Source organism: Prionailurus bengalensis, chromosome B2, assembly GCF_016509475.1.
Source record: "Prionailurus bengalensis isolate Pbe53 chromosome B2, Fcat_Pben_1.1_paternal_pri, whole genome shotgun sequence".
Classification (NCBI taxonomy): Eukaryota; Metazoa; Chordata; class Mammalia; order Carnivora; family Felidae; genus Prionailurus; species Prionailurus bengalensis.
In genome coordinates this window covers 3,145,538-3,169,281 of record NC_057349.1, presented here as the reverse complement: position 1 = coordinate 3,169,281, position 23,744 = coordinate 3,145,538, and the positions used below count along the sequence as shown (strand labels likewise).

General features: G+C 42.2%; 1 protein-coding gene across 4 annotated transcripts in view; it reads right to left on the bottom strand.

Annotated features, from left to right (window-relative positions):
• Positions 1-20,693, bottom strand: part of ZNF184 (zinc finger protein 184) — a 28,199-nt gene extending 7,506 nt beyond the window's left edge. The window contains exons 1-3 of one of the 4 annotated variants that reach the window (XM_043590599.1): positions 20,236-20,693; positions 19,846-20,000; positions 7,629-7,696 (exon numbers count right to left, since the gene is read on the bottom strand). In XM_043590599.1, the coding sequence (XP_043446534.1) occupies positions 7,629-7,696; positions 19,846-19,852 (75 nt within the window). In that variant the 5' untranslated portion in view covers positions 19,853-20,000; positions 20,236-20,693. Of the gene's footprint in view, positions 1-7,628; positions 8,073-19,845; positions 20,001-20,235 lie in introns of those variants that run through there. The other 3 variants (XM_043590598.1, XM_043590600.1, XM_043590597.1) reach the window with 3 other exon arrangements.
• Between the last annotated feature and the right edge of the window lie 3,051 nt (positions 20,694-23,744).

Sequence of the window (23,744 nt, the reverse complement as noted above, 5' to 3'; positions counted from 1 at the left end):
TATCAAGTATTAATAATACACCTACTGACAAAAATGAAATGTTTTACTACCTACAATGTTCAGTAACAATCAAAAATGTTTCTGAAAGAATCTGGGGAGGAGAATTCCCTATCACATCTCAAAGTATACCAAGATGCATACCGAAAGATTAAGATAAATTAAAACAGTGGCCGAGTAAGGAATAAAACTCAATGTAGCAAAACAGTCCAAAAACGGACCCATGGTTATAAGAACTGAATATATCGATTAAGCAACCATCAAATCAGTTTGAAAAAGCTGAATTAGTCACCAAACGGTGTCATAACAGTGGCTGTCCAGAGAAAAAAATGAAGGTGGGTTTCTTCACGGCGCACAAATATTTCTGTTGAGTCGAAATTCAATTTTAAGAAAAAGCAAAAATAGAATAAGAGGTAGGGTTTATAATCTTGCAGTGTAGAAAGCAAACACCCTAAGACTGACCCATATCGCCACATAAATGTGTAAAACTTCTCAAATAAGCCATAAAAGGCAATATTCTGAGATCCTACAAATAGCAAAAGAAGCCCGATGAACCCACATCAATAAAAAAAAAGCCAACAACCCAAACAGGCAATTCACCCGACAGTCGTAAATAAGCCATGAAAAAATGCTCCACTCCACCGCCACTACGGTGGGAGGAGCTCAGGCCGGCTAGCGCGCGGGCAGCGCGCATGTGCAGCGTGGCAGGGACACGCGGTCTGTCTCCGGGGCAATCTGACGGGATCCACAGAACTTTAAATGCACGTATCCGTGAATCCAGCGTTACTGCTCGTAGGAATTTATTCTCCAGAAACACCTCGGATGCAAAGACATACGCACCAGTCCCCTCGCAACACCGTGGAGGGAAAACAAGCAAGTTAAATGCCCATTAACAGGACAGTGCTTACAGACTTTGTGGTGTATCCGTGCTACGCACTTGACGCGGACTTTTGAATGAAGGAGCTCGATGTGCGCTAATTAGGAAATGACGTGTGATACGAAGATCAGTACACACGGCCTGATCCTGGTTCTGTTCTTACGAATAGGCAAGTTCTATGTAAATGACAGAAAAAAACCTACAAGACGACACAACCAAATATCAGCGGCGCTGTGAGGTGGGACTCGGAGGCAGTACGGGGGACGTCCTACTTTTGTCTTTATTCTGCATTTGAAATCGGGTGAGTTAATTTGGTTTGAAATTGACAACTGTTGAGATTTCTGCCTCTAGCCACAGCAGAGCGACCGGACGGGCTCTCCCGGTGCAAGCGAGCACACGCCCCGAAACAAACACGCTGGCACTTGAACAGCAGGCAGACGGAGAGAGGGGAGCCGATCACCTGAGCCCCGCACCCCCTCGTTTCGGCCCCGGAGGCGCTAGGGACCCACAGCAGGAGGCAGGGCCCATCCCCGACGGGCGTCTCCCCGAGACCACGCCGGAGGCGGAGGAACGTGCACGTTATGGCGTAAGCTCTGTCACACTGGCAGCTGTCGCGGTGACAGAGCCAGAGTGGAGGGGACGCGCACGCTCCACTCCCATACCGTTCCGGCACACTCCAGGAGCGAGGCCAGAGGAACAGCGGCAGGTCTGGGCTGCTCGGCCCTTGCTAAGCTGCAGGGACACGTGAACAAGCCCTGGAAACGAATGCCTGGGAGTCCCCGACGGCGGTGTTACTGTGCACCTACGCGCCACATCCCAGACCTGTCCACACGTGAAGACACGCGCACACGGCGCCCACTTTGGGGTCTGTGCCACAGCCGCTCAGAGCCACTCAGGACTCCAGCAGGCTTCCCGTCTCCTCCCCTGTCCGTGCGTCCCAACTGGAAAGGAAGTGCCTCTGCGTGACCGTCACAGAGGGAGGCCTCGGAAGTGTGTACCTGATGTCTCTGGATTCCGCTTGTGATCTTTTCCCTTCTCACGCTGTTTTGTGTCCTTTGTTGTAATAATCTTTAGCCCTAAGTCTTGCCACCGAGTTGGGCGAGTCATTCTGGCAAATCATTGAATTCAAGGGTGGTCGTGGGCAGCCGGAAAAATGGACCCAGAGTAAGGCGAGGCTAGACCAGCCTTAAGAAAGCTTAGGGATCAAAAACAAACCGCAAGGGGCGCCTCGGGGGCTCAGTCGGTTAAGCGTCCGACATCAACTCAGGTTATGATCTCACAGTTTATGGGTTTGACCCCCGGGTTGGGCTCTGTGCTGACAGCTCGGAGCCTGGAGCCTGCTTTGCATTCTGTGTCTCCCTCTCTCTGCCCTTCCCCTGCTCGTGCTGTCTCTCTATCTGAAACAAACATCAAAAAACCCCACAAAACTTCAAGAAGATCAAGCTGTGGTCCAGATGAGAGTAACAAGACTGGACTTACACTCCTGCATGAAATAACCAAAAAATCCCAGACAAAACATATGAAACAACAGTTTCCAAGACAACGAATCTCCTACAACAAAGGACAGCCATCCCTAAGAATCAGTAAAGCAGTGAGGTGGGCCGTACAGCTGCTCCCACTTCCTGCCTCGAGAGCCCACGGGACAGAGGGCCGCAGAGGAGACAGCGAGCAGAGAAGCCAGCGAGCAGAGAAGCCAGCAGAACCGCAGAGGCTCCCGCTTGAGCTTCCAGCAAGTACCCAACCGTGCGTGGCTGCGAAGAGGCCACCGGAGGCAGGGAGAAAATCGCCCGGTACTGGCGTTCAAAATGGGCTGGAAACAGTCTCCATTCCCATCATCAGTCAAAGTGGAAAATTTCATAGTTCATTAGACATTGGGTAGAATACGCAGGAAGGTCGTGTCTCAAGAGTGGCAATAAGTGGCCTTAGACTATACACTGTCCTGGTTCACCTAACAGACCTTAAAGCAAGATTTGAAAGAAACACTGGTTCGGGCACCATAACTGCATCCCAGAATAAGGCTCAAGGATATTTGACAGGAACACAAAACTATGCAGAACCCAACAAAGTTAAATCAGAGATTTAAATCAGAGATTATGAGGTATACAGAGCAGCAGGAAAATACAGCCTATAATGAGGAAAATAACCAGTTAAAGCCAACCCGGAACTAACACACATGCTAGAATTAACAGATGAGAACATTAAAAATTATTCTGGCCGCATTCCGTATGTTCAAAAAGCTAATAGAGGCACGCGAGACATTTTTTAAATAGACCTAAGTGGAACGTCTAGAGCTAAAAATGAGAATGTCTGGAGATGAAGAACACACTGAATAGCGTTCATGGCAGATTAGGGATGAAGAAGAAAAGATTAATAAATTCAAAGACAATGAGATAAAAACTATCAAAAGTGAAACAGGAAAAAAAAACATGTAAAAAGATGTAGCTTCAGGGAGCTCTGGGCAACTTCAAGTGGCCCATTACGTGTGCAGCTGGAGTCCCTGAAAAAAGAAGAGGAGAGGAGCAGAGAAAACATTTGAAGAAATAAATTTTTTTCTAAACTTGATGAAAATTGTAAACCCACAGATCGAAGAAACTCCATGAACTCCAAGTATTAAGAGACACAAATCTACATTGAGACACATCTTAATTAAATAGCTCAAACCCAGTGATGGAGAAAATCCTGAAAAACAGGGCACATGAATAAATATAAAGGAACAGAGAAATGACAGCAGCTTTTTCGACGCAAGCAGTGCACAGAGGAGAAAATGAAGCAACAACAGCGTAGAACAGAACAGACAGTGTAGAGAGGAGAACGGTCAATGTAGAACTGAAAAACAAAGGCACAATAAAGACTTCTTCAGATATAAAAACCTGAAGGAATTCCGTGGCTACAAAGGTGCTCTGAGAAATCTTAAGACCTTCATGCAGAAGAAGAAATGATACCAGATGAAAATAAGGGCCTACACCAAAGATTCTCAACCTTGTCGTTACTGATATTTTGGACCAGATCATTCTTTTAAATAATCTGGGGGGGAAGGGGCATCACTGCATCAACCCACCGGATGCCACCAGCACTTCCCACTGACTCAGGACAACCAAAATGTCTCCTGACATTTCCGAATGTCCCAGGGGTCAAAATCACCATAATTGTGAATCACTGATGTACATCATAAAGGATGAAAAACACTAGAAATAGTAGTTGGGTGGATAAATATATATACATTCTTCTTACTATTTTTTCCAGCTCTTTAAAAGGTAATTGCTTGGGGCGCCTGGGTGGCGCAGTCGGTTAGGCGTCCGACTTCAGCCAGGTCACGATCTCGTGGTCCGTGAGTTCGAGCCCCACGTCGGGCTCTGGGCTGATGGCTCAGAGCCTGGAGCCTGTTTCCGATTCTGTGTCTCCCTCTCTCTCTGCCCCTCCCCCGTTCATGCTCTGTCTCTCTCTGTCCCAAAAATAAATAAATGTTGAAAAAAAAATTATAAAAGGTAATTGCTTAAACAAAAATAAGTATTGTGGGATTTATAACAGGTATACAAGTAAAACGTGTCTGGGGGCGCACCTGGGCGGCTCAGTCGATTAAGTGTCTGACTCTTAGTTTTGGCTCAGGTCATAGTCTCATGGTTCGTGAGTTCGAGCCCCCAGTCGGGTTCTGCGCTGACAGCGCAGAGCCTGCTTAGGATTCTCTCTCCCTCTCTCTCTGCCCGTCCCCAGCTCATGCTCTCTCACTCTCAAAAATAAACATTAAAAAAAAATTAAGAAAAAAATAAAATTTCTTGAAAAACAAACATATGGCAGTAACTGCATTAAAAACTGGGAGGAGTGGACAGGAAGTGCACTACTGGAAGGTTCTTACATTATTCCTGAAGGGCAGCCTCGCCTGAAAGTAAATGGCAATAAACGTGTATACCTTAAGCAACAGATAAAATAACCAAGGGTTATGGCTAGTAAGCTAGTGAAGAAAACACACTGGAATCCTAAGCAATATTAAGTTTCCAGAAGAAGGTACGGATAGAGGAAAAAGGGAATGAAGGCAATACAAATAAGAAAAAAAAGCTAGATGACAGACTTACACTAATCACTTCAACAATCACATTAAATGTAAATGTATCACATTAGATATAAAATCACATTAAATAATAGTCTAAACACCCCAGCGAAAAGGCAGATTGCCTGACTGGACAGAAAAAGCAAAACCCAATGAACTACATGTTGTCTATAAGTAACTCACTTTGAATATAAAGACACAAAGTAAAAGCAAAGGATGAAAAAAGATACACTACGCTGACACCAAGCAAATATCAAAGTAAGTTTCGAGACAAACAGTATTACCAGGCATAAAAAAATAAAAAGTTCATTTCTCAATGATAAATAAGGTCAGGTGATTAAGAGGACATAACAATCCTAAATGTTTACACACCTAGAAGCAGCTTCACAATACATGAAGGAAAAGCCGATGGAATTGCAAGGAGAAATAGACAAATCTATATAATAACAGCCCCAAATTTCACTATCCCTATCACAACATTTGATAAAACAAGTAGAAAATCAGTAAGGGGGGCGCCTGGGTGGCGCAGTCGGTTGGGCGTCCGACTTCAGCCAGGTCACGATCTCGCGGTCCGTGATTTCGAGCCCCGCGTCGGGCTCTGGGCTGATGGCTCAGAGCCTGGAGCCTGTTTCCAATTCTGTGTCTCCCTCTCTCTCTGCCCCTCCCCCATTCATGCTGTCTCTCTCTGTCCCAAAAATAAATAAACGTTGAAAAAAAAAAAAAGAAAGAAAATCAGTAAGGATATAAAACACTTGAGGGGCGTCTGGGTGGCTCAGTCTGTTAAGCGTCTGACTTCGGCTCAGGTCATGATCTCGCCGTCCATGAGTTCAAGCCCCAGGTCAGGCTCTGTGCTTTCAGTTCAGAGCCTGGAGCCTGCTTCAGATTCTGTGTCTCCCTCTCTTCTCTGCCCCTTCCCTGCTCACACTGTGTCTTTCTCTCTCAAAAATAAAAAATATATATATTAAGAAAAAACCCACTTGAACAACAACTTGACCTAAATGACACGTGTGGTATATGGAATAGTGGCCCTCCCAAAGATGTCCACATCCTAATCCTTAAAACCTATGAAATTATTATCTAATACAAGAGACACTGCAGAAGCAATCCCGGTGGAGAAATATCCCAGAATGCATGAGGGGCCCAAGGTAATCAAGAGTCCTTACAAGAGGGAGACAAGAAGGTCACAGGGCAGATGTGAAAAGGGAAACAAGTCAGAGTCGCAGAGAGGTCTGCAGATGGAGGAAGGGGACACAAGCCAAAGAATGCAGGCAGCCTCGAGAAGCTGGAAGAAGGGAACAGATTCTGCCCTAGAGCCTTCAGAGGATGCAGCCCAGCCTACTGACCCCTGCAACTAAGCCAGTAAATGTGTAGGTTCAAGCCATTAACCTTGTAAAAGGAAACAAATACATTCTTAGAATCCTCTACCCAACAACCTGAAAAAATACACATTCTTCTCAAGTGCTCACTGCTCATTTATCAAGATAGACTATAATGAGAACAAAAGTCTCAGATTCAAAAAGATTCAGTCATACAGAGAATGTTCTCTGGTTGGGTATCTTCACTGTCTTGACTGTGGTGATGGTTTCATGAGTGCACGTGTACGTCAAAACTTATCAAGTTATACACTTTAAATATACACAGTTTATTATCATATCATTCACCAGTAAAAAATAAAGACCTACCAGAGTCTTTGAGTCTGAGCTCAAAGTAGGAAGAACTGGGGTCATTTCTTTGACGATTACATTGTGGGACAAGAAGTAGGGGAAAAAAATCTAAGAAAAAGGAGCCTGATTAAAGGGGGGCTTGAGGTTAATTATACCTGGTGGAATAATGGTTACCTTTTTTTCCTAAATTCTCAGTTGCTGTTTTTTCTTAAAACATTGTCCTGTCCAATCCCTCCTCAGAAACCACGAATGGTTCATGAATGGCCTACAGAATAAAGCCTTCAACACCTCGTCTAGACATCAGAGGCTTGTCCTGTTCCAACTTCTTCAACCATTTGTTTACCATCTGCCCAAAGAAACCAGCTCCCACAATCTTCATGAACCCTATGTGACACCTTTCTTACTTGTGAACCTTTGCTCAAAATCTTCTCCATACCGAGGGGTGCCTGGGTGGCTCAGTCGGTTAAGCGTCCGACTCCTGATTTCAGCTCGGGTAACCATCTCACGGTGCATGAGTTCCAGCCCCGCTGACAGCACAGAGCCTGCTTGGGATTCTCTCTCTCTGCCCCTCCTCCACTCACTGACTCTCTCTCAAAATAAATAAATAAACATTAAAAAAAAATACATCCAAATGTCACCCATCCTTTTACTAGTAACACAAATCCCTTATCCCCGTGAAACTCTCCTGACCCCGCCAGACCACACACTTTTTGCATTCTCTATTTTCATGGTACTCATTTAACCTGTTTTATATTTACCTGTTCTGGTTTTTAGCGGTCATTTGGCCTATTCAAGTTAAGGATCAAGTCAAGACTTGATCTTCTTTTGCTCTCTCACTGTTGGAGCATGACAAGATACGAAGCAAGAGGTTAAGTCGCAAACGTGTCAGTCAAGCTGGAGAGGCAGAGGTCCGGACAAGGTCACTGGGCAGGTGGGAGCCCAGAATGAATTCCCAACATTGGCTTTTAAATGAACATACCCCACAGCAAAAAATACACAATCCACTCGAAGGACTAAAATGGCATTTGGGATAATTCCGACTTACGTGAAAACTGGCTGCTGGGAGGAGAGTATGTCCCCCTGGGAGAAGGGTGGACTCCGAAGAGGTCGGATCTGGAGAAGAAAAAACCACAGTGAGTCGTGTCAACATTAGCTGGTCCCTGCAATCTTAAATCCAGATTATCTTTCTACATGAGAATAGCAGGAACTATTATGCCATTTCCTTTACTTCTCAGAATCCAAAAAAAGAAACAAGATAAATGCTGACTAGCGCCGTGGCACCCTCATCGGTAGGCTCGGGAGGTAAAGCATTACTCTCACAGTTCTGTCTCTAGACTTAACAGCATCATTCAACTCAATCTATGTTCCCTGTTAAGAGAGGCAAAGTATTTCTGCTGCCTTCTCTGCTATATCCAACATCTGAATAAAAAATGATTATTTCCAGGGGCACATGGGTGGCTCAGTCGGTTGAGCATCTGACTTTTGATTTCGGCTCAGGTCACGATCTCGTGGTTCATGAGTTCGAGCCCTGCATGGGGCTCCGCCCGGACAGCGCAGAGACTGCTTGGGATTCTCTTCCTCCCTCTCTCGCTCAAAAATATATGAACATTTTTTTTTTTAATGAAAAAAAGATACGATTACTTCCCAGGCCCTTTGAAACTCTGCTATTCACGAAAATTAAATGTCACAATGGCATATATTAGTCATACTACCTACCCGCTGGATTGTCTAAAAATTAAACAGACCTGATCAGTACTAACTGCGGCAAGGACATAGAGAAACTGGAACTTTTGTGCAGTTGCTTGTAAATTTATCAATCACATAGAAAAAGTGTTTGGCAGGTATATACTGACTTTAGACATGTTCGTTGTGAATTCAGCAATTCCACTCGTGTGCCTACTATCATGAAAGTGAGGGCTTACAACTACCTAAACACTTGTACAGGACTGCTCACAGCAGGTTTACTGATGATAGCCCCAAACCGGAAATAACCCAAACATCTTTCAACATGAATAAACCATGACATTTTCATACAACAGAATATTATTCAACAATATAAAGAACGAGCTGTCGATATACCAAATAACATGGATGTAACTCATAATGTTGAGCAAAACAAAAAACATAACAAGATGCATACTATATAATTTCACTTAAATAAAAAAAAAAAAAAAACCAGACCAAACTGGTCTATGGTAATAGAACAGTGATTACCTCTGGAGGGATAACAACTGGGCAGGAGCACAAGAGAAACTTCTGGGGCATCGGAAACATTCTATATCTTAACGTGGTGGTGATTACACTGGTATATGATACATAAAAAATTAACCAAGCACTATACTCTAGATTTGTGCACTTTATGTATATAATTGATATGTCAACAAACAAAAACAAACATTGCTCTTGGGGAGGTCTATTCAGAGTAATGGTTACCAGGGAAGCCCGGTTCTCAGAAAACAGAGGAAGCAACAAAAGGAACTGTTTATTATTCTAGACTTAAATTTGATCAGTAAGGGAAAACTGATCTGTAATAGAAATTCTGAGGAAAAAAAACGAAGATGTGATTTTATAGTTTTTATTTAAACTTTTTTATGTTTACTTTTTGAGACGGGGGTGGGGAAGGGGGAGTAAGAGAGGGAGACACACAGTCTGAAGCAGGCTCTGGGCTCTGAGCTGTCAGCACAGAGCCTGATCTGGGGCTTCAGCCCACAAACCCTGAGATCCTCACCTGAGCTGAAGCTGGATGCTTAACTGACTGAGCCACCCAGGCGCCCCAAGAGGTTTTTTTTTTGTTTTTTTTTTAAGTTTTTGTCTTTTATTTAGTGTTGCTGATAACAATTCTTGTTTTTTTAAATTCACATCCAAATTAGTTAGCATATAGTGCAACAATGATTTCTGGAGTAGATTCCTTACTGCCCCTTCCCCATTTAGCCCCTCCCCTCTCCCCCCTTTCACAACCCCTCCCATAACCCTCAATTTGTCCTCCACATTTAAGAGTCTCTTATGTTTTGTCCCCCTCCCTGTTTTTATATTATTTTTGTTTCCCTTCCCTTACGTTCATCTGTTTTGTCTCTTAAAGTCCTCATATGAGTGAAGTCATCTGATTTTTGTCTTTCTCTAATTTTGTTTAGCAAAATACCCTCCAGTTCCATCCACGTAGTTGCAAATGGCAAGATTTCATTCTTTTTGACTGCCGAGTAATACTCCATTGTGTGCATATATCTATGTATACATGTACCACATCTTTATCCGTGCATCCATCCATGGACAGAAGGAAATGACCATGTACAGCTATGTACCCAAAACTTTAGGGAAACCGAAATGAGAAACATGGGTAAGATGCTTTTGATTTCAAGTAACAGAAACCCACAGAACCAACACCAGTGACACCTGTAGAAAGCAAGTATGTGCCTGGCAACAGCAGATGCTCACTACATGTTACAGGTTTCAGGACTATAAGGGACAGAGGTTCATGAAAAGTAATCCTAACTAAACAACTGAAAAATCCCAAAAAGAAAACAAAAGGCAACGACTTACAATGAAATTACTCTGGCAATAATTCTGAGGAACTCACAATTAAAAAGAACGTTCCTAAAAGATATGATAGGCAGAGAACTGAGGAGAAGGATGTCATCAACGTGGCAGAGTGAGAGTTTTCTATCGTCTTCCCTCAAAGAACACGATTCAGACAATCACCCAGGGATGGTTCACAGTGTCTGTGTGGAAGTCCAGGAGCCCAACAGAGAAGCTTCAGCACACCCAGGACCGGATGCTCCGAAGATGCAAGAGGCAGGTTCACTTTATCTGCATCACCCCCCACCCCCAAGGTGGTAAAGCTCAGGGCCGAGAGACCTTCAAGGCCCTTTATTTCTCCCACAGGGGAAAGTGAGCTGTGAGAGTATTCAGCTTCCTGCCAACGAGAACCACTTCCTTCCCACCCAGCCAGAGACCGTGTGACTGGGGGACAGGGAGCAGCTGAGAGAACAGGAGTCGGTGCTCTCAGAGGGAAATGAAGGACCACAGATCCTACAAGCCACTTCATGGGCCCTCAGGAAGCCAACCCACTGGGGATGCTCCAGCTGCAGATACCCCCAACTAGCCCATGGGCACCTCCAGTGCCCTACATACCTCCCCACAACACCCCTGGCCCTATGGCTGGCTCCCTATGGACACTCCCGATGGAGGGGAGAGCGAGACTTTGTAGACAACTAGTGAGCGCATGCAGAGGGCCGACCTGACCCTGCAGGGCTGAGAGAAAGCACTAAGCCCTCAGCATTCAGCACCACCAAGGAGAGCAAATGGGAGTCTGTCAGCACTCAGCCTGGCTTTGCAGGACTGAGAGAAGGCACACAATTTTACGAATTCCCAGCCAAGAGGGAATAAGACATGTGGGGCAGACATAGCCATAGAAGGTCAGAGAAAGCCTCAGAATCCCTGACAGAAGGTATTTTTTTTCCTGAAACCAGTAAGTAAAGACAGGAGAAGGTGACTACTTCTTCAAATGCAAAGATGGAACACCAGATTTCAAGAAACACGAAAAACCAAGAAAACAGGACACCACTGAAGGAACACAATTTTCCTTTAACTAACCCCTAACAAATGGAGATTTATGACTTACATGACAAAAAAAAAATAATAGTTCAAAATAATTGTTTTAAAGATGTTCAGTGAGCTAGAAGAAAACACAGAAAAATATTTAAATTAAATTAGGAAAACAATACATAAAATTAGAAGTTTAGCAGATAGACAGACATCATTAACAAAAGGCAAAGCAAAACAAAACAAATTTTAGAGCCAAAGAACATAATGAATGATATGAAAAATGCAATGGAAGACACCTATTGCACACTGGACCATCCATGGAGAGGAAAGAACCTGTGAGGTAGAACACATGTCATTTGAAATTATCCATTCAGGGGCATCCGGGTGGCTCCATCAGTTAAGCGTCCGACTTTGGCTCAGGTCATGATCTCATGGGGAGTTAGAGCCTCATGTCAGGCTCTGTGCTGATAAGCATCTGCTTCAGATTCTGCATCTCCCTCTCTCGGCCCCTCCTCCACTCACTCCCATCTCTCTCTCTCTCAAAAATAAGTAAACACCGAAATTACCCATTCAGAGGAAGATAAAGGAAAAAAAGAATGCCTATGAAAAACAATCTACACATTAGTGGAGTCCCAGAAGAATAAAGGAAATAAGGAACAGAAAGCTTATCTAAAGAAATAATAACTAAGAATTTCCCAAATCTTGGGAGAGACTAACACCTCCAAGTTCATGAAGCTCACAGGTCTCCAAATAATTTCAACTGAAAAACATCTTCTCTAAAACACATAATGATAAAACTGTCTACGATCAAAGACAAAGAGAAAATTATAAAAGTAGGAACAGGGAAAAAAAATTTTTGTTCACATTTAAGGGAAGTCCTGGGAAGGCTACTGGCAGATTTCTCAGCAAAAAAAAGTGCAGCCAGCACAGAGTGGGATAATATATTCAATGTGCTAAAAGAAAAAAACTGCAAACCAAGAATACTTTACCCAGCAAAGCTATGCTTCAGAAATGAGGGAGAGATAAAGACTTTTCTATACAACACAAGTTGAAGGAGTTCATCACCTCTAGAGTTGTTTTACAAGAAATGCTGAAAGGCATCATTCAAGGTGAAGTAAAAGTATACTAATTAATAACATGAAACATGAAATTCCAAAACACACTGGTAAATGGGGCACCTGGGTGGTTCAGTCGGTTAAGCATCCAACTTAGGCTCAGATCATGATTTCATGGTCCGTGAATTCAAGCCTCGCGTCAGGCTCTGTGTCGATATCTCAGGGCCTGGAGCTTGCTTCAGATTCTGTGTCTCCCTCTCTCTCTGTTCCTCCCCCACTCACACTCTGTCTCTCTCTCTAATATAAATAAGGAAAAATTAAAAACAAAAAAACCCAACACACTGGTAAAGATAAGTATATAGTCAAATTCAGAACACTAATACTGTAATATGGTTGTGTGTTCAACATTTAATTCTTATATAAAGGTTAAAGGACAAAAACGTTAACTACAATAATTTATTAATAGACACAGAATATAAAAAGATGTAAACTGTGATGTCAAAGACAGATAATAGGAAGGGCAGTAATAAGATAGAGTTTTTGTATGGAATCGCAGTTTAGTTGGTTATCAGCTTGAAACAGACTGTTTTATCTCTACGATGTTTTCTGTAGGCCCCAGGATAACCACAAAGCAAAACTTACAGTAAATACACAAAAGTTAAAGAAATCAAAGCATACCACTATGGAAAATGATCAGTTCACAAAGGAAGACAGCAAAAGGGGAAGAAAGGAGCCAGGGAAGTACAAAACAGCCGGAAAAAAAACCCAAAAAACCCTAATAAGGCAATAGTAGGTCTTCACTTAAATGGACTAAATTCTCCAGTCGAAAGGAACACAGTGGCTGAATGGATAAAGGAAAATAAGACGCAACTGATATACTGCCTTATAAAAGACTCACTTCAATTTTAAAGGCACCCTAGGCTCAAAGTAAAGGGATGGAAAAAGATACTCCATCCAAAAGGAAAGCAAAAGAGAGCAGAGGTAGCTATACATATATCAGACAAAATAGACTTAAAGTCACAAATTGTGAAAAGAGACCAAAAGAGCCATTATATAATGATAAAGGGGTCAATTCATGAAGAGGATATAATAATTACAAATACATACTAACATCGAAACTCCTAAACTTATTAAGCAAATACTAACAGGTTTCAGGGGGGAAATAGACAACAATGCATAATAGTAGAAGACTTCAGTACCCCACTTTCAGCAATGAGTGGCGCATCCAGACAGAAAATTAACAAAGAAACACTGGACTTGAACCTACTTGAGACCAAATGGACCTAAAAGACATATATACAACATTCTATCCAACACCACCAAATACACATTCTTCTTGAGGACACAAGGGGCATTCTCCAGGATAGATCATATGAAAAATCACAAATCAAGTCTTGGTAAATTTAAGAAGACTAGAATCATACCCACTATCTACTCAAACAATGATATGAAAAGTGGAGGTCATTCAAAAATACGTGGACACAGGGGTGCCTGGGTGGCTCAGTCAGTTAAGCATCTGACTCTTGGTTTCAACTCAGGTCATGATCTCATGGTTTTGTGAGTTCGAGCCCACATTGGGCTCTGCGCTGATGGTGTGGAGCCTGCTTTAAATTCTGTTTCCCCGTCTCTCTGTCCCTCCCCTATGTGCGTGCATGCACGTTCTCTCTCTCTCTGAAAAGAAATAATAAACAAACTTAAAAATATATATATGTGGGGGCGCCTGGGTGGCGCAGTCGGTTAAGCATCCGACTTCAGCCAGGTCACGATCTCGCGGTCCACGAGTTCGAGCCCCGCGTCAGGCTCTGGGCTGATGGCTCAGAGCCTGGAGCCTATTTCCGATTCTGTGTCTCCCTCTCTCTCTGCCCCTCCCCCGTTCATGCTCTGTCTCTCTCTGTCCCAAAAATAAATAAACGTTGAAAAAAAATATATATATATATATATGTGAACACAGGGCTGCCTGGGTGGCTCAGTCAGTTACGTGTCTGACTTCGGCTCAGGTAATGTCTCATGGTTCATGGGTTCGAGCCCAGCGTTAGGCTGTGCTGACTGCTTGCTCAGAGCCTGGAGCCTGCTTCAGATTCTGTGTCTCCTTCTCTCTCTGTGCCCCTCCCCCGCTCATGCTCTTGTCTCTCAAAAATAAATGTAAAAATAAATAAATAAATTAATTAATTAATTAAATTAAATTAAATATGTGGACACAAAACAACATATTCCTGAGCAACCAAAAGAGTAAAAGAAGAAATCAAAAGGGAAGTCAAAAGATATCTCGAAACAAATAAAAATGGAAACAAAATATCAAAACTTATCAGATATAGCAAAATTAGTTCTAAGAGAGAATTAACGCTAAATGTCTACATTAAGAAAAAAGAAAGTTCTCAAATAAACAACCTAGCTCTGCACTCAAGGAACTGGAAAAAGAACAAACTGAGTCCCAAGTTAGCAGAAGAAAGGAAATAACAAAGATCAGAGCAGAAGTAAATGAAATAAACACCAGAAAAATAATAGAAAAGATCAATGAAACTAAGAGTTGGTTTTTTGAAAAGGCACACAAAATTGAAAAACCTTTAGCTAAACTAAGAAAAAAAGAGAAAAAGCTTAAATGAAAGGAAGCATTACCACAGAAATTGATACCACAGAAATCTGATCCACAGAAAGGATCACAAGAAACTACTGTGCCATCAAAATGGATAATCTATATCAGGGCATCCGGCTGGCTCAGTTGGTTGAGCATCTGACTTGAATTCAGCTCAGGTCATGATCTCAGTTTGTGAGACTGAGCTCCATGTTGGGCTCTGAGTTGACAGTACAGATCCTGCTTGGGATTCTCTCTCTCCCTCTCTGCCCCATCCCTGCACACACTCAACTCTTTCTCTAAATAAATAAATTTTAAAAAATGGATAACCTATAAAAAATAAATTCTTGGAAACATACAACCCAATAAAACTGAATCATGAAGAAACAGAATATCTGAACAGACCAATAAGGAGTAAGGAGATTGAATCAGTAATCAACCTTCCCCCCAAACAGACAAGCCCACTGTTTCACTGGTAAACTCTACCTAATACTTCCAACAATTTTTAACACCAATACTTTTCAAACTCAGCACCATATATAACAAACCTACTCATCATACTCACTGGTAAACATTCAAAGACTTCCCTTTATGATAAGGGACAAGAGGAGGGGCCCACTCTCACCTTTTCTATTTAACATAATACTAGAAGTCCTAACCAGAGTAATTAGACAACAAAAAGAAATAAAAGGTATCCACATTAGAAAGGAAGAAGTAAAATTATGTTTGCAGATGACATGATATTATATAGAGAAAAGCCTAAAACTCTACCAAAACCACTGTTAGGCATTAGTGGTATAGTGGTGAGCATAGCTGCCTTCCAAAAACACTGTTAGAACTAATCAACAAATTCAGCAAAGTTGCAGGACACAAAATCAACATACAAAAATCAGTGGTGTTTCTAAACACTAAAAATGAAGTATCTAAAAAAAAAAAAAAGAAAAGAAAACAATCCCATTTAGAATAGCATCAAAAACAATAAAATAAAATACTTAGGAATAAATTTAACCAAGTAGGTGAAAGATCTCTACTCTGAAAACTACAAAACACTGATGAAAAAAAAATCACAGAAGACACAAATAAATAGAAAGGTATCCCATGTTCATGGATCAGAAAAATTTCTATTGTTAAAATGTCCATAATACCCAAAGCTGTCTACAGGTTCAATGTAATCCCTATCAAAATACCAATGGCATTTTTCAGAATAATAGGAAGAAGAATCCTAAAATCCATACGGTACTACAAAAGGCACCCAAAAGACAAAGCAATCCTGAGAAAGAAGAACAAAATAGGATGCACCACACTTTCTGATGTCAAACTATATTACAAACCCATAGCAATGAAAACAATGTGGTGCTAGCATAAAAAGAGACACAAACTAATGGAACAGAATTGAGAGCCCAGAAGTAAACCTTCTTATGTTTAGCCAATTCATATTTGACAAGGGACCCAAGAATACCCAATGGGGAAAGAATGGTGGAAGAATAGTCTCTTCAAAAAATGGTGGTAAGATGGGGTGCCTGGGTGGCTCAGTCGGTTAAGCATCCGACTTCACTCAGGTCATGATCTCACAGTCCGTGAGTTCGAGCCCCGCGTCGGGCTCTGTGCTGACAGCTCAGAGCCTGGAGCCTGTTTCAGATTCTGTGTCTCCCTCTCTCTCTGCCCCTCCCCTGCTCATGCTCTGTCTCTCTCTGTCTCAAAAATAAATGTAAAAAAAAAAAAAAAAAAAGCCTTTCAAAAAAAAATGGTGGTAAGAAAATTAGATATAATTACATGTAGAAGAATGAAAATGAACCCTGTCATATACCAATCATGAAAATTAACCTGAAATAGATTACAGATTTAAACAAAACCTAAAACCTAAAAGTCCTAGAAGAAAACTTAGGAGGAAACCTCCTTGACACTAGTCTTGGCAATGATCTTTTCAACATGACATCAAAAGTACAAGCAACATAAGCAAACATGAACTATAGCAAACTAAAAAATTTCTGCAAAGAAAAGCAAAGGAAACCATCAATAAAATGAAAAGGCAACCTATGGAATGAGAGAAAATATTTGCACACCACGTATTTGATAGGGGTTAATATCCAAAATATATGTAAGGAACTCATACAACTCAACAGCATAAAAACAAGTAATCCAATTTAAAAATAGGCAGAGGACCTGAGTGAACATTTTTCCAAAGAAGATACACAAATGTACCAAAGAGGTACATTAAAAGATGCTCAACGTCATTAAGTATCAGGGAAATGCAAATCCAAACCAAGTGAGATATCACCTCACACCTGTTAGAATATTATCAAAAAGACAAAAGATAATAAGTGTTGCTGGATGTGTAGAAGAGGAACTTTTGTGTACTATTAATGGGAATGTAAATTGGTATAGCCACTATGGAAATACATATATCACATTTTCTTTATCCATTCATGTGTTGATGGACACTTAGGTTGTTTCCATGTCCTGGCTATTGTGATTAACACTATAATAAATATGGGGGTGCAGATACTTCTCCAAGATAGTGATTTCATTCCCAGAACTGGGACTGCTGGATCATTTGGAAGTTCTATTTTTAATTTCTTGAGGAACCTGTATTGTTTTCCATAGTGATTATATCCATTTACATTTCTATCAACAGTGGTGATATGTGTATATACACACACGATGGAATACTATTCCGCCATAAAAAAGAAGGAAATCCTGCCATTTGCAACAACATGGATGGACCTTGAGGACATTAGCTAAGTGAAATAAGACAAAGACAGACAAGTACTGCATGATCTCACTTATATATGGAATCTAGAAAAGCTGAACACATAAAGACAGTAGAATGGTGGTTTCCAGGGGCTGAGAGGTGGAGGAAATAGGGAGATGCTGCTCAAAGGGTACAAACTTCCAGTTGTAAGTTCTGGGGATCTATGTACTGCATGGTGACTATTGTTAACAATACTGTATTATACACTTGAAAGTTGCTGAGAGTGTAAATTTTAAAGGTTCTCACTGCACACGCATACACACATACACACACAGAAGGCAAATACGTGGAGTGAAAGATGTGATAACCCTACTGAGGTAATCACTTCCCAATATATATCAAATCATCACTATGGACAACTTAAACTTACACAATGTTATGAGTCAAGTATATCTAAATATAGCTAGAAAAAACTTTTTCTCAGAAACATTTTGTAGTTTTAAGTGTACAGAGCTTACATATATTAGATGTATTCCTGTTTCATATGTTTTAATGTTTTGTCTTGTTTTTTTTAATGCTCATTTATTTATTTTGAGGAGAGAGAACATGAGCAGGGGAGGGGCAGAGAGCGAGGGAGAGAGAATCCCAGGCAGGCTCCATGCTGTTCAGTGCAGAGTCAGACGCAGGGCTCAGTCTCACAAACCATGAGATCATGACCTGACCCAAAATCAAGAGTTGGATGCTTAACCAACTGAGCCACCCAGGCACCTCTCCCATTTCATATTTTTGATGCTATTGTTATTTTCATGGAATTGTTATTTTTATTATAATCTGTAATTGTTCTTCGATGATATAAAAAAAAACAGCTGATGTTTAAAATCAAACTTTTTGTTTTGTTTTGAGATAATTTTAGATAGATATGCACTTGTAAGAAACAGAAGAGATTCTTTGCACTCCTAAAAAAAAAAAAAAAGAATTGACAATCAATGAGATATATCTCGAACCTGCATAAATAATACAAGAAATATTAAGACTTCTAATGATGTTAAATAAATTCAAAAAAAGAACTGTATGATAATAGGTTAAACCAAACCTGACTTGATGGCCATATCTGAACAATGTAAAGACAGTGACAATGCAGAGGAAAGTCTATAATGACAGGTCACAGGGCTCTGTCCTTACTCTGAACCTGTTCAAGGACATGAAGAAAGAAATAAAAGGAATATTCATTAAATATGGCAGTGAGATAAAGTTGGAAAGGACAGTTAAAACACTGAATAAATGGGGCACCTGGATGGTTTGGTCGGTAGACCCTGTGCCTCTTGATCTCAAGGTCATGAGTTCAATGTGTGGAGCCTACTTACAACAAATATATGTAAAAACAAAAACAAAAAAAACACTGAATAGATGAAGATTCGTAATTATTCTGACAAGCTGGAAAAACCCCTAAACAATCATATATGTGAAGTCCTGATATTTAAGGATAAAAAACAATTCTCTTACACAGGATGACATAAATCTACTTCCCTACGGTTATGTAAAAAAAGATCTAGGGCTTACAGCACAATATCGCTGATTTTTTTCAAAACAAACGTAACCTGATGCTGCACAGCAGAAATATAATTCAAACAAATTCGTCCTTTTAGGTGTTTTTGAAATCATTTGTAAAGAACTATGTTTACTTTCAGGCAACGCATTTTAAGAAGCATGCTCTCCTGCAGGAGAGTTGAAGAGGTCCAGATGTGTCCTATAAGATCCATCAACGGAGCTGAGGCGGTTTTGCTTAGAAAAGAAAAGAATGTGCGAGTAGGAGTTGTAACAGCTGAATTCACATTCTGGAGGGCAGTAATGTGGAAGAGAGAACAGTCTCTTGCTTTCGGAGACTAAGAACTAAGATCCAACACAGAAGTTACAGGGCTGGGCACTTCTGCCTAATAGAAGGAACTAAAAAAAAAGAGCCAACAAGGGGACAGTCTGCACCCAAAATGGAGTTTGATGCCACACTTCGCATAGGCTTGACAGACGGCCATCAGCAAGGGACACTTTAATTCTTGCACTGAAGGGATGATTACCAAGATTTTTTCTGACTGCAAGTTTACCATTCTAATATTTAAGAAACAGAAGTCACGTGAGGATCACAGACATTCTGAATCATCTCTCCTTCTCATTCCCCAATCCCGAAGCCGGGGAGACTTAACTCTTCCTGCAAGTCTCTCCATATGAATGTAACAATCTCTCCCCTTGATGTAATGCAGTTTTTCTCTATCCCTAAGATAAGCTCCCCCCACCCCCACCCCCAACTTCCACCTCTACCAATGAGTTCTGTCAAGTAGTCGATCTTCCGGTCCTCACTGTTCTTTTGCCTCCATCAGCCCTCTGTCCCCCCTCCAGTCCCCACTACCTTCCATCTCAGGAGCTCATTCCGCTCCTCCGGAGCCTGGACACCAGGATTTCTCAAGCAGCGTCCTTCCAGCGGGGGCCTCGGTCCGGGGGGCTCAGGTGTCCGGCCAGGAGTCTGCGCCGGCTGAGCCCTTACACGGGCGGAGCGGGGCAGCCCTAAAAGACACAGCCCGGGGTCAGCAGCCTGCGTCACAATCGCACCTCTGAGTTTTGCACAGTGGCTAAGAGACCCTTGGAAAAGAGAAGTGCCCGCCGAGAGCCACCAAACAGGCACTCCCGCTGAACAAAAAGAGAGTGGAGCTCGAGTACGCAGGTTCAGCCCCGGATTCAAAAACCCCTTGGTGCCCACCCTGCAGTCTGGCCAGAGGCGCCCCCAGACCCGGCCCGTTACCTCCGTGCCCACTTGCGGGCTCACACCCCGGCTCGCGAACGGAAGACACACCTGTTGCGGGGTGGAAACGCTGGAAGGTGGAGCGGCGGGGCGGGGCCCGCTCCCAGTCCTTCCTCCCAGACCGGAACAAAAGAACAAAGCCCTCCAAGGGATCAGGGCGGAACCGCCCCGCACGGAGGGAGGCGAGGGGCGCCCCCTCCGAGGACTCCCCAGCTCCCTCTCGCAGAGGCCGCTTCCAGCGGGGCGAGGAGGATGACGTCACGCAGCCGCAAGGCTGGCGGTTGCCATGGTGATACCTGGGCTTCCCTCCCTCTAGGGCGCTCCACACTCTCAGCTCGCGCGTCCGGAAGCGCCGGGACCGGCACCAGACCTAGCGAAGGGAGCCGAAGAGGGTGCACTTCCCCAGCGCCAACCTCTGCCGGCTTCAACGGCCACTTCCGGTCGCGCGGAGAGAGCCCCTCCCCCCGCTCGTCGTGCCCGGCGGACGCGCGGAACTACGGTTCCCAGAATGCTCCACGACGCCGAACTCCATTTCCCAGAGCTCCCGTTGGGCGGGGCCGAGAGTTCTCCGCGCCAGTCTCTGGCTTCTGAACTTCTCTGGTGGGAGTAACGGGATCCTGGAGACCCTCAGTTTGTGTGACCGAACGTTGTGTAGGAGATACACATTTACACACGTGTATAATTTTAAAACGCAGGGAAACACTGCACAATTCATTATTTGCCTTTACTACTTGTTCTGCATTCTATTTAGTGCTCTATTTCTTCATTTTAAAACTTCTTGTCGTGGCCCATTATATTGCCTTCAGGACTTTCAAATGGGTCGCGACCCACATCTTTTTAAATGCTAAAGGAAAGCGGGAAGTGGTGTTACCGTGTTCTGCCCTACAGCAGTGCACGGTGTATGCCTACGTCAGCTGCGAATGGAGTCCAACGCCGGTCTGTCGGTGTGTCCCTGGCAGAAAAGAACCCAATAGAAGTCCGTAGGTTTTTATAGTGTTCGATGTGTGGCCCACGCAACTGACTGTGCTGCTTCCCAGGCTTTTGGATAGAGGGCCTAAGGTCAAGTCAGTGCTGGATGACAAAACATTAAACTTGGAAATCCTAACAATGAGTACATGAAAGACAAATTCACAAAGGAAAGGAAAGGAGAAACGACATCTAAGACCAGATTTCAAAGAAGATCTAAGGGAGGCACAAGAAAATTTCAGGGAACAAGTTGATATTCTCAGTAGATTCCAAGAAGACATCGACCCAATGAAAACAGGATAGAAAGATGTGAGAACAAGATGTGAAAAAAACAAAACACTAAAAAGACATTCTAGATGAAAAAGGATAAAAATATATAGCGAGCATATTTAACATAAGCAGCATAATTAAAGTCATATTGGAGAACTGGATGGATGCTGTGAAAAGTGAGTCGGCTACCTATAGGATATTCTTTTAAAAAGCTCTTCTATGAATCAGAAGAAAAAGATGAATGAGGCAGAAGAAAAAGTGATATAAAGGACAGACGATGGAAAGCCAACATAGGGATAACTGGCCATCAGGAAAAAGTGACGATATGCAATGAGCTATGATTTTCATATGACTTTATGCCAGGCAGGGTCCTAATAAGTGCTTTGCATCTATTAACTTTTTTAATTCCTAAAACAAGCTAATGAAGTTATTCTGTATTATTATTCCTACTCTACAACTGAAGGAAGCTGAGGCACAGATACGTTGAATAACTTGCCTAAATCACACAGCCAGCAAATGGGGAAGCTGGGACTTGAGTTTAGGAATTTGGTCCCAAACTCTCACTTTTAATCTCTGTAACACTAGACCCCCCCCAAGTAAAGACATGAACAGTTTCCCGAGTTTAAGAATATATCTCTTGGGGCGCCTGGGTGGCTCAGTCGGTTAAGCGGCCGACTTCAGCTCAGGTCATGATCTCGCAGTCCATGAGCTCGAGCCCCGCATCGGGCTCTGTGCTGACAGCTCAGAGCCTGGAGCCTGTTTCAGATTCTGTGTCTCCCTCTCTCTGACCCTCCCCCATTCATGCTCTGTCTCTCTCTGTATCAAAAATAAATAAATGTTAAAAAAAAAAAAAAAAGAATATATCTCTCATTCATGGCTGGTGGGAGGGCAAAATGGTACAACCACTTTGGAAGACAGTTTGCAATTTCTCACAAAACAAAACATACTCTTACAATACGATCCAGCAATCTCGTTCCTGGATATTTGCCCGAATGAACTGAAAACTCATGCTCGTATAAAAGTCTAATTTCCAAAACTTGAAAGCCACCAAAATGTCCTTCAATAGGTGATGGATAAACAATGGCACGTCCAGACAATGGAATATTATTCTGCAAGGAAAAGAAATAACCTATCAAGCTACCAAAACACCCAGAAGAACATTAAATGCATACTGCTGAGTGAAAGAATTTGAAAAGGCTACATACTTTATGACTCCAACCATATACATTCTGGAAAAGACAAACCTGTGGAGACTGCAAAGGACAATGGTTGCAAGGTAATGGGGAGAGGGAAGGAGTCATGGATAAATAGAGCGACGGGGATTTTTAGGGCAGCGAAACCATTCTGTATGACAGCGTAATGAATGTATGTCATTATATTTTTGTCAAAACCCATAGAACGTACAAGACACAGTGAATCCCTAATATTAACTAGCAGCATAAATAATATCAATACTGGCTCATCAACTGAAACAAAGGTACCACACTAACTCAAGACGTTAATGATAGAGAAAACTGGTTGGGGGAAGGGGGAGTGAGAGTATATGGAAACTCTATACCTTCTGCTCAATTTTTCTGTAAACCTAAAACTTTTTTTTAAGTGTATAATTAAAAAACACATGACCATCAAAGTTGCTCTGTTAAGGTTTCAGAAGGAAATGAAGGACACGTAATGAGAAACTGGAAGAAAAGTGACTTGTTATAAAGTGAGGAAATTGCCAAGCACAGTGTGGAAGGTGCAGCTTGACTTCTCCCTGATGTCTATAGTTAAAAAAAAAAAATTTTTTTTACAAAACTTTAAAAAGAAATCGAGGAAAGAACTGTTAAGCAAAAGGGAACCAGATTTTGATGACTTGGAAAATTTGTAGCCATCCCTTACACGAAAGAGACTTTCAATACTGAGGACAGCAAGAACGCATGTGTACACATATATATTAGTTTTAGTGACTGGGTCTGCACATAAAATGGAAGCTAGTACAGGAAGTTGCACATAGACGCTCCCGGGCTATATGGGTAAAATATTAATTGAGCAGCTATCATGTGCCACGCACCAACCAATTAAAAAATAAAACAAAAAACACTACCTACATAGAAGGTATAATTTGGTGAATAAAAGACAAAGTTTACTGAGTTTTTACTGGATGCAACGCTCTGAACAGTTTGTTTAAGTTAACATATTTTATTAACTCAGGATTCTAGAGAACAGGAAAGGATAGAAATTCATGAAAAATGCACAGATGAATAATTTAAGATATAACTCTGCCTCAGTAATGC